Source organism: Lolium rigidum, chromosome 4, assembly GCF_022539505.1.
Source record: "Lolium rigidum isolate FL_2022 chromosome 4, APGP_CSIRO_Lrig_0.1, whole genome shotgun sequence".
Taxonomy (NCBI): domain Eukaryota; kingdom Viridiplantae; phylum Streptophyta; class Magnoliopsida; order Poales; family Poaceae; genus Lolium; species Lolium rigidum.
The window spans coordinates 146,213,980-146,225,019 of NC_061511.1; the positions used below are offsets into that span (position 1 = coordinate 146,213,980).

Consider the following 11,040-nt stretch of genomic DNA (forward strand, 5'->3'; position numbering starts at 1 on the left):
CAAGATCTCAGATCCCTGCCGTCCCTTCGCTGGAGTCGCGAGCTTAGCTCGGTGGTGTCTCTTGGGACAACGAGGAGGGGGAAGATGGGAGGGGAGAAGCGGTGGCGCGGATAGGGTTTCGACTCCTCGTTCGCTAGAAGAGGGTGACGTGAGGAGAGCGAAACAATTCATCCAGTATTGGGTCAATGCCTTAGTCAATATCAAACCCTGCAACGTTCAGTTTGACAAAATCTTCCTTCGGTCCCCGATCAAAATTTTCTTACACTATGTGATAGAGAAGTAATAAAACAAGTTGTATTAAACAAATAATATTACTCCCTCCATTTTATGAAACTTATCTAAAATTTGTTTAAATTTAGATATATCATTATATTTAAGGAGACGGAGGGAGTATAATTTACTTCCATCCATTTTTCTCTTCTGAAAACTCCCCTTTGTCGATCATCTCACCGTTGGATCGTCAGTTACCACGAGCCGAGGAAGAGTGTGGAAAGGAGGGGGAAAGAGAGAGAGAGAGGAGAGCGAAGCAGGCCAGGCCGGAGCCGCGAGGAATTCTCAAGCCACCAGTCAGTCCACCACCCTCCTCCCGCACCCTCCGATTCAGATCTCCCCTACCCCTCCCCCTCCCACCGACCGGAGTCCCTTCCATCTCCATTCCTCCCCAGCCCCGATCTCTTCGTCGTACAGGGAGCCGGCAGCGTTGGCGGCTGAGGCGGAGGCCAATGGAGGCCATCCGGAAGCAGGCTTCCAAGCTCCGGGAGCAGGTCGCCCGGCAGCAGCAGGTGAGTGTGCAACGCGGCACCGCCGGCTCAGGATTCGTCTCCCTTTGCCCCTTCGGATGCGGCACTTCGAGATCTCATTCTTGTCTCTGAACGGCTGTCCCCGTGCTTGCGTGTCGCAGGCCGTGCTGAAGCAGTTCGGGGGCGGGTACGCGGACAGCGTGTTCGCGGACGAGGGCGAGGCGCAGCAGCACACCAAGCTCGAGAAGCTCTACATCTCCACGCGCGCCGCCAAGGTAAGACAGACCAACGGATGGTTGGTTTCCTCCCAGTTCCTAGTTCTTTGCCCCGCCAAAGTGTTCCTCTTAGAAATGTTTTTTCTTTTTCCTCTGACAGCACTTCCAAAGGGATATAGTTCGCGGGGTCGAGGGCTACATCGTCACAGGCTCCAAGCAAGTCGAAATCGGTACTGTTCTTGCGGCAACTTTGAATTGTGCGTGTAATGCGTGGCGTGGTTTCATAGGGATTGAAATTGTGTGTGTGTGTTTTGTGGTTTCGTAGGTAACAAGTTATGCGAGGATGGCAAGAAGTATGGTGTTGAGAACACCTGTACCAGTGGCAGTACATTATCAAGGGCAGCGTTGAGCTTTGCCAAGGCACGGTCCCTGATCGAGAAGGAACGGGGAAACCTGCTGAAAGCGTTTGGTACTCAGGTATTCATTCCTTTTTGGGTTCATCCCCGCAACGTGTAGAAACATGGGACTATGTGTTATGTACAATTAATTGGTTCGTTATGATGCGTAACGGTTTACTAGTTCTGCTATTTATTTAGCAGACATGAGCAATGACAATTGCCAAAAATCCGAGAAGTCTATTTACGTCATTATTTCCATGATATATGCTAGTAGTATTTAAGTTGCGCGGGAACAAAAACACTGCCATCTTCACGGTTTTTGGAAGTCACAAACCATAGGGTAGTAATTAAGCAATATTTGTTATTAGTAAATTTGTCGTTTTCTAAATGGTGACCATCTAGTCCATCTAGCGTTGTTGTTGGTGAAACTAAGGTTACCAGTGAATATATGGAATGAAATAATTTTGTGCCACCTCTGGTACGTGTGGAGACACGTGATGACATATATGGAAATATATGATGGTTGTCCTCTATTACGTGTGGTTACCGGGAGGCGATACTAAGCATGCCATAAAATTTCCCGGGAGCAGAGCATGCACAAGTAGGCCAAAAGGTAGCATGGGGTTAGCATATGAAAATTTCATGGCATTCGCAACTTACATATATCTTGGAATGAAATTTTCTCCCATATAGCCTATTAGCTTGTAATAAAGGATATACTTTCGTACTGACCTAATCATGAATTGTAGGCCATCCATGAGGTGGTACTTTTGACTAGAAAAAAGAAAATCAGCTTTCATCACTTCTGCATGGGTGTGACACATGACTTAACCATGACTGTCACAGCTCAAACAAATTGTGGAATTGTACCACGTAATACATCCAATGGCTAGCCACGGACGGGAAGATACCCTCTTAGGCACTAAATGCACTGTCATATATGGAACAGCTTGTTTCAGAACCTTTTTCTTAATTTCTCCCTCTTCTATTTGTAAAACAAAATGCAAGAGTAGAAGATACAACAGGTAAAAAGTACAGCGTGCAGGGTGAGTGAGATGTTTATTCTCTGTTGTAGTACAACTATACCTGGCTATAAGATTACTAGATTGCGAATTACTGTAGTTGTCCTTTTTACCATGTTGATAGTATTATTTTTGTCCATGGAAACCCTCACATCAGTCAAACCTGTGTGATGACTAAATTATTCATTACATTGTGCAGACTAATAAACACCTTATTATGACATGAACGTTGTTACTTATAACATCCTTGCACAATCTTGTCCATTGATATTCATAATTAATCTGCATTTTTTTTGTAACTAATGGCTTATATTTTCAGGTCGCTGAACCACTGAGGGCTATGGTGATGGGAGCTCCTTTGGAAGATGCTCGTCACCTTGCCCAAAGATATGACAGAATGCGGCAAGAAGCTGAAGCACAGGTTATTTTTACTATGAAACATGCTATCTTGAACTTTTGTCTTGTCTCTTTTCCTCCATATGGCCTACAAAAGATCCATTACCAAGGTAGTGGAAAGTTTGAAATATAGATAACAGAATGCGTGTAAGTAAAAAAGTATTTCCCTAAAATTTCTAGAACAATTGTTACCAATATAGCAAAATTTCCTGGTTGAAAAATACCATATCTATTTCACCAAGTCAACAATTGTTTTATGAGAAAGATATTATAGAATGTGGATCACTACTGTGTGGCTGTGTGCAACTCATTATCTGGATAGTTCACATAAGGCTAAAGTAGAAGTTATTTTGAGCCATTTAGACAGATCGATTTCTCACATTGTCTTCTGTTTTCTGTGCTAGAATCCAATAACTAAAATTTGAGCACTTATACTGTTTTGTAATTGGAAAAGTAGTTTATGTCTCAGTTTAGAAATAATGTTTTCGTATGTAGGAACCAGAGGAAATAGGTGAGGTGCTTGACCTTTTTAAGAAATTGTGTAGTGAGTAGCAACTATAGTAGCCCATTTTTAATTTGATTTTCTGTATGCGGGTGATCCCTAAGAAACTTTCATTGCCCACTATTCAACTGCTGCACTTTAAATTTGATTTTGTTGATTCTACAAGGAACTTAGGGAGGTATCTGTGAGTTCTGCAGGCTATTGAAGTTTCAAAGCGTCAAATGAAGATAAGAGAGTCTTCTGGAAATGGTGATATGATTTCAAGGTTGGAGGCTGCTGAATCAAAGCTGCAAGAGCTAAAATCAAATATGGGGACTCTAGGGAAAGAAGCTGTTGCAGCAATGACGGCTGTTGAAGGCCAACAGCAAAGGCTGACATTGCAACGACTTATCGCCCTGGTATATATTTTCTTTGTTTACTTGGATCACTTGATTATTGTCTTAAGCTCTACTATTGCTTCAAATGACCTTTGTTGACCTTACTGAAGGTTGAATCTGAGAGAAGTTACCACCAAAGGGTCCTACAAATTCTAGACCAACTTGAAAGAGAGGTATGGATTGCTTTGTACGAAAGTGAAACCTGTACATGATCGAGAAAGATGTTGGTTTTAGTATCCTGATTCTGCATTGTTTAATTTACAGATGGTATCTGAGCGCCAGAGAATTGAAGGAGCACCTCCTCCAGTCATTGAGAGTTCTATGCCGCCTCCACCTGCATATGAAGAAGTTAATGGTATATTCATGAGGGCCCCAACAGTTGCTGAATTAGTGGAGACAGTGGAGCATTTCTTGGCCGAGGTAACCAAATATTTGCTTTCTCATGATGGACAAGTTAGTAGCTTACTGCTAATTGGTTTTACGTGTTCTGACTGCTATGTATGCTCATTTTCCTTTTAGGCCATCCAGTCGTACCGAGCTGAGAGTGAAACGGAGCTCAACCTGTCAAGTGGTGACTACATAGTGGTTCGCCAGGTACCGCTTTCGCTTCTACCACCAGCTTTAAACATATTGCTTTCTAAATGTTGTTTTACCATCTCATATGCTTTTTACGTCACGTCCAGATGCAATTCTGGATTTTTTGTACAAATTTGACTACCCTAAACTTCTGCTGGTTACGTAATCAGGTGTCAAACAATGGATGGGCTGAAGGCGAGTGCAGGGGGAAAGCTGGTTGGTTCCCTTATGAGTTCATCGAGAAGCGGGACCGAGTGCTGGCAAGCAAAGTTGCCCAGGTCTTCTAGAAATTGATATGGCCATACATATGTCCCTGGTGTTATACACCGTACATTGTGATGTTCTTTTGTCTCATAAGAAGGCGATCTGTGAAGAAGTTGTGGATATTCTGTATTTGTTTCATTCTTTTTGTCAAAAAACAACTGCCCGTGAGATGGTTGTTGATCCTTCAGGCTAGCTCTCTGCACTGTTCAAATTATACCGGCTGGAAACTGAACTTGCACATTGCACTCTCCTCAAATTTACGCTGACTAGACCGTTTTTTCTTTCATATTTACATATATTTGAAGGAGAATTCATAAACTTTTGAAACACATTCGTGAAGTACCAAAGGCTTTTTCTTACAATCAGAAAACCTTTTTTTACACAGGAGGGGTCAACGACCTTGGTGGAGCTTTCATTTCATAGCAATTTACAAGAAGCCCTTTTTTGTCTATTGCCCTAGAAAACCTACCTTAGAAGGAGAAAGAAAAAAGGAATCAAGGACAGGGCACCACTGCCACCGGACGCCAGTGAGCTCGAGGCGTTTCTGCCGAGCTCTGAGAGCGGTTTGCTCGAAAACTCTCGGCCGATGTCAAGATCCAGTCACCATGTGTTGCGCTCGAGGAAGAGGATATCCATCGGACCACCACCTGATGACGTCGTAACCACCCACACCTTCTCTCTCGTCACCAAGGCCGGCCAAGAGGAGGGGAGGAGCAGAGTCACCCGGAAGAAGGTGGCTGCGCTTATTGAGATAGGGGCTCACGCTCACCATAAGAGTGACCACCGGCTCCTTCCACCATGGAAACTTGCCAGCTCTGTAGGTGACTGATCTGTGACCCCCACCGCCCAATAGATCTACTGGAGCCGTCGCTGCCTCTCCCCTTCTCCTCGCCTCCACAGTAGGCCAGAAGGAGGAGACACAACAAACAGGCAGCATCTGTCAAAAAAAAAAAAACAAACAGGCAGCAGGTCTCTGGGCGGCGACTCTTGACCTTATTAACGGAGATAGCTGCGGCGGCGATGTAGACCGGCATCTCCTCCCATCGGAGCTCGCCGGAGGGAAACCATCACAGATTGCACAAGATCAGGTCAAGAGAGATCTGTGCCCAACTCCAGACATGGGCATAAAGCCCAACTCTACTCCTATACAGACTACTACAGTGGCCGGCACGGAGCCTCAACTACTCTCCGGCGGCAACGTCGCTGGAGAGGGGCTTGGCCCGGCCAAGAACAGCGAAAACCCTAGAAAGGTGAGAGAGGGGGAGGGGGGGGGGGAGTTAGCTGAAAAGGTCAATCAGAAAACTGAGACATTTGAAAGTTGGAGAGTTTTTTTTTTGAATCCTACAAGAATCAAACTTTTCATTATAAATTTGCTTGAAATTCCTGTGTATCTCTGATCGTAATGTTTGTATGGTTTTTGCACTTGCCAACTGTGCGTCGTGTTCTTGTTTGAACAAAATCGACTGCAAGATGCTGCCAGTTGGGCCCCCATCCTCACAGTACGTGCTCTTGTCAATTTCTTCTTATCCCTCTCGCCTCTGTCTCTCCAGTTGCTATCCCCTGCTTATCCCCTCCGACGAAGTACATCGCCGCCTCGGCATTCCGTCGAACACGATGACGAGCGTGGCGGCGGCGGTCACCCTCCTCCGCATCCCTCTCGCCCGCCTCTCCTCTCACCTCCGATCCGTCCCGCCCCCTCGCTTCCGCCTCTCCCACTCCCACCGCTCCCTCACCTCCCTCCTCGCGCCCGGCCACGGCCTCGCCGTAGCGGCCGTTTCGGAGGCGGCGGCCCCGGTGGTTGAAGAGGAGCTCGAAGCGGCGGAGGTGAATGAAGAAGAGCTCGAAGCGGAGGAAGAGCAGCAGGACGCGGCTCCGCCGTCCTTCGTGCTCCCGCGGCTGCCGCGGCCGAAGCTGGACGTGAAGGAGCGGAAGGAGCTGGCCTCGTACGCGCACGGCCTCGGCAAGAAGCTCAAGTCGCAGCAGGTCGGAAAGGGCGGCGTCACGCCCTCCCTCGTCGGCGCCTTCTCCGACAACCTCGAGTCCAACGAGCTCCTCAAGGTGCCTCCCCCCCTCTCCCTGTTGTCTACTTCATGTTACGATTAGTGTTGCCTGCTACTAGACTATTATGTCAGTATATCTCAAAGAAACGACATGCTGCTAATGTACTTGACGGAAAATAATTTGGATCATACTAGGGTTCATATAACCAAAGTCATCCAGGGTTTTCGGAGTAAATTCATAATGGTAGCCGTTTTCAATTTAGTAGCTTCAAAATGGAACGGGTGGAGCCAGGATTTTTGTCATAAGGGGGCCAAGAATCGATGTCCACTTATCTGTGCCACTTTGTCGTAACATACTCTTTGAGTCGATGACAATGTGGCATTGAAACAATGATTGCTTAAACGGAAATGTTTTACTGTAATTCATATAACTGCCAAACATTGCCCATGTTTCAGAATGACTAGAATTTTGGTTATTGTAATAGTAAGGCGAGTAGGATGGTGATCTTATGTTGAAGTTAGAAACTGTGTAGTAGAAATATTAGGAACATTGTACACCTCACTGGTCCTTTGGAAGTGTTAACGAATTATATTTTGGATGATGGATAACATGAGGAACTAAGAGCATCTCCACTCGTCCCCCCGACGAGGCCCCCGGCGAGCGTTTTTTCCATCCGGACGGCGTAATTCGGCCCAGTCGCGCCCCCGGTTCCTCGTTTTCGTCCGGATTTGGGCCTAAATCCATCCGGCGATCCCACGCCATCCCCGGCCCCCGGGGAGCGCTCGGGGACTCCGGACGAGTGAAAAGCGGGGAAGGGCCCGATCTGTCGGTGACTCGACGCACGAACCCCACCGCCACGTCGCTCAAAATCTCCCCCACCCCTCGTATCTCTCTCGCCGCCGGCACCACCCCGCCGGCTTGTTGCCCAGATTGCGCCGCCACTCCTTCCCCACCTGCCTATATTCCGCCGTGTTTGGACGACGGTCTATCTGGCTCCTCTTCCGCCGGCCTGTTTTCCGGCCTGCTTGCTCGTCGTCGCTCGCGGCTCGGGTTGCCTCGACCACGCCCGTCAGGTGTTCGTCCATTTGCCTCTACGTCGCATGTATCCTTGGTGTTCTCAGGAGATGGGCGAGCTTCCAAGCTTGTTGAGGGTCATGCTCCCCCGGTGGACTATGTGATCAATGGTCGGCACTACAACAAAGGATACTACCTTGCAGACGGTATCTATCCAAAGTGGGCAACATTTGTGAAGACGATCTCCAATCCTAGCACCCCCAAACTTTGCGAGTTTGTCAAGAAACAAGAAGCTTGCCGAAAAGACGTCGAACGAGCATTTGGTGTCCTACGGCAGAGATTTCTTTGTCGTCCGGTTCCCCGCTATGACTTGGTCCAAAGATCGGATGTGGGAGGTGATGAACTGCTGTGTGTGCCTACACAACATGATTATTGAAGATGAGCGAAAGCATCCGGTTCCTACGGCGAGCAAGAAGCACCATATGAGAGAGAGGGTCCTCTTGCACGGCCCTAATCACCAGGTGCCTCCATCATGGGCCGCCTTCATTGCTATGCGCCAGGAGATTCGAGACTCTACAATGCACCAGCTCGCTGCAAGATGATCTGGTGGAGCACATATGGAGGCTCCGAGGCAACGCCAACGCCGACGCCAACTAGTCTGTCTTAATTTGTTTGAAAAATTGTGAAATTGTGTGCTTCATTTGTTTCAGCACTTGTTAAACATTGTACTGTTATCGCCGAATTTGTTTCAGCAATTATCGTCCTCTTGTTTGCCGAACTTGTTAAATTTTATGTTGAATTTGTTTGAAATATGTCAAATGGTCGAGGTTGGGGGTTTCCTGCCGGGGGGACGGCTGGAACTTCGGCGCTCCCCACGCCAAATCTTCATCCAATCCGGACGAAAATTTCGCCGGATTTGGGCGTGGGGAGCGCCAACGAGTGGGGATGCTCTAATGCACACATACAGCTACTAACAATGCACTTCCTTTCCTTTCATTGTCATTAAAACGATCTGCTTAGTCCTTACAGAAGGATTTTATCCCAAGCCTATCTTCCAGGGAATTTTGTTATAATGTGAAACAATCTAACCTTTGGGACGCAATATGGCAGATGAATCAAAATGCTAGTTTCTCCTCAAAGCAATTAGCTTAACATAGATAGCTGAGTTTTGTGTTTGAACCTGGCTAAGTTGGGAGGCATGCCAAATTGAGTAGTTGCGCGCTTCTATCCGAGTCGAATAATTATGATACCTTGCAGTATTGCACACAGAATATCCTTCTATCAGCTTCATGTGCAGCAGTGCAAGCAGAACTGTACGATTTGGTGTATCTTATGCCTTTTTGTATTTTAATATCCCTTTTCTTAAGCCTCATTCCCTCTGTTCGTAACTTCTTATGTTTTTCACCATTATTTGCTAGGCATGCCAAATTGAGTAGTTGTGCGCTTGTATCCAAGTCTTGCAGCCTTACTCACAAATTTTTCTTCTATCCGCTTTGTGTGCAACAGCACCAACAAAACTGTACGATTTGGTGTATCTTACGCAACCTCATTTCCTGGGTTATTATGTTGTTCACCGTTATCTCATTTAACAACAGCTAAAGATTCACGGGAACTGCCCTGGAGAACTACCTGATGTGATACTACAACTTGAGGAGTCAACCGGATCCATTGCTGTTGACCAAATCGGACGATCAGTTATTCTATATAGGCCTAGCTCCAGCAAGATGAAAAAGAAGGAAGAAGTCGCTAGAAACAGGGAAGAGTTTGCAAGAAATAGTGCGAGGTTTGGAAAATCTGAGAATTCATTTGGAGAACGCCCTAGACATAACACAAGCAAGAGATTCGGAAAGTCCGTGTCAACATTTAGGACTCAACAGAAGAGAAGATCAGTAGCATCTAAGAGCTCGTCATATGGACGCGGTGTAGCAGCACAAAAAATAAAATAATAGATTGTTAATTTTGTTATTGTCTTGAGAAATCATGTAAATTTGACCAACTAATTGCATAATGCATATTAGGGTTCAGTTCCTGCCAGTATACTATGGTTCCATGTCTAATCAACCACATAGACAGGCTAACACCATTTTAAATTGTCAAGATTCCCTTTGTTTTGGGTTAGTGAATACTATTAACATGATAATTTAAGCGCCACAATGAAATCTGAGATAACCGAAGTGATGTGTGTATCTCACCAGCAAGCTTTGTGGTTCACTACAAGCCTTCACCTTCTCATCTCTTTCTCATGGTCCATTGAACACACGAGACCAGTGTTTCTCTCAAAAAAATTCGCCTCCATGTCTGTTAGCTCTTCGCTCCAATTGTCTGGTCCGGGATGATGCAACTTCTGTAGCAATAATTGTTGTTTCATGTTCTGGTGTGCCTGAAGATTATCCATATTCTTGGGGTCCTTACGATTTGGTATGATGTGTTCAATAATGCTCGTAGCATCACTGCCAAGGTTTATAACCGTAGCTCATGTGCACTTGGAAGTTGGAACAAGATAAGGAACTACTGGGCAGTCCTTAATCCCTATTTTCACCGTTTGAGACTGAGACATGAAATTTTCTTGCACAAAGTAAACCTCTTAATTTCTTAAGTCCATTCATGAATTTATAGTGGACTGATTGCACACTTGCCCGTTTCTCTTCTGATTGACCTATCGCTGAATCAAATTAGAGATCAACAGAACGGAAGTCAGTTGTCGGACAAAAATTCCAATGCCCTTTGGCATGATTAGCAGTACCTTTCAATCTTCTATGCTTTCATGTTGATCTTGTCATAGAACTGAACGAATAGTCCAATTCATGCTTGTTATTTTGAGATGTCAAATTCATGGTTGCTGGTGAGGCATAGTTTTGCCATCTCTGACGTTTCTTCTGTTGGATTGTTGCAACCCAAATGTCAATCCTTACGTCAAAGATTCAGTAATTTATCGGTTAATAAAATGCCTGTAGTAAAATCGGTTGTTAAAAACTTTGATCTTTAGTGTTTGGACGCGGTACCAAGGCAGGGTGTATGACATATATTGGGCGACCAGCCACATGGTCAAATATACTGATCTTTAGTATTACTACTGTTTTTTTTAAAGATTTTGAGTAGGACATGCATCGAGTTAGTCCTCTACCGTGTAAACTATGTTTCAAATTCTCATTTTTTCCCCGATAAAGAGCATATATTAATATCGTGGAGATACCAATTACACCCACCCTCTGCAACAACGTCATGCCCTAATGGCACAGCCAAAAAGAAAGAGAAGAATTACAAAAAAGAAAAGTTTCGTTAGAAGACCAGCTTCTCCATAAGACACCACCAAAATAACAGATGATCAGCTTCTTCATAAGCGACGCCTCCAAGAAGAAAAACAGTCCACAAACACTGTCGTCTTCCGATCATAGATCTTAGGTTTTCACCTTAAAGAAAGTTCTCGCTCTTAAAACAATGTCTTCAGCAAGAACATTTCCACGCACAACCAATTAAGACCAGACCTTGGATTTTCACCCTGAAAAATAAGACTCCGATCTTCTCCTGTGCAGTC

At 45.5% G+C, this 11,040-nt stretch overlaps 2 protein-coding genes across 2 annotated transcripts; both read left to right on the top strand.

Moving 5' to 3' along the window:
* Positions 1-585: 585 nt before the first annotated feature.
* LOC124708537 (SH3 domain-containing protein 2-like) lies at positions 586-4,750 on the top strand. Its single transcript, XM_047240218.1, has 10 exons — positions 586-782; positions 902-1,015; positions 1,116-1,185; positions 1,281-1,432; positions 2,695-2,796; positions 3,471-3,671; positions 3,761-3,823; positions 3,915-4,070; positions 4,170-4,244; positions 4,397-4,750. The coding sequence occupies exons 1-10, from the start codon at positions 723-725 to the stop codon at positions 4,511-4,513; spliced, it is 1,110 nt and encodes a 369-aa protein (XP_047096174.1). The 5' UTR covers positions 586-722; the 3' UTR covers positions 4,514-4,750.
* A 326-nt stretch (positions 4,751-5,076) lies between these two features.
* On the top strand, positions 5,077-9,539 carry LOC124647597. Its single transcript, XM_047187513.1, has 4 exons — positions 5,077-5,307; positions 5,453-5,740; positions 5,961-6,548; positions 9,101-9,539. Exons 1-4 carry the CDS (start codon positions 5,077-5,079, stop codon positions 9,449-9,451), a joined length of 1,458 nt encoding a protein of 485 aa, XP_047043469.1. The 3' UTR covers positions 9,452-9,539.
* Positions 9,540-11,040: the final 1,501 nt, after the last annotated feature.

Excerpts from the sequence above, each read along its gene's own strand:
- LOC124708537 (XM_047240218.1), top strand. The coding sequence starts at position 723 with ATGGAGGCCATCCGGAAGCAGGCTTCCAAGCTCCGGGAGCAGGTCGCC. Across the intron at positions 1,186-1,280 it reads CTCCAAGCAAGTCGAAATCG|GTAACAAGTTATGCGAGGAT; the intron begins GTACTGTTCTTG and ends GTGGTTTCGTAG. Across the intron at positions 4,245-4,396 it reads ACTACATAGTGGTTCGCCAG|GTGTCAAACAATGGATGGGC; the intron begins GTACCGCTTTCG and ends TTACGTAATCAG.
- LOC124647597 (XM_047187513.1), top strand. The coding sequence starts at position 5,077 with ATGTCAAGATCCAGTCACCATGTGTTGCGCTCGAGGAAGAGGATATCC. Across the intron at positions 5,741-5,960 it reads ACAGCGAAAACCCTAGAAAG|ATGCTGCCAGTTGGGCCCCC; the intron begins GTGAGAGAGGGG and ends ATCGACTGCAAG. Across the intron at positions 6,549-9,100 it reads AGTCCAACGAGCTCCTCAAG|CTAAAGATTCACGGGAACTG; the intron begins GTGCCTCCCCCC and ends ATTTAACAACAG.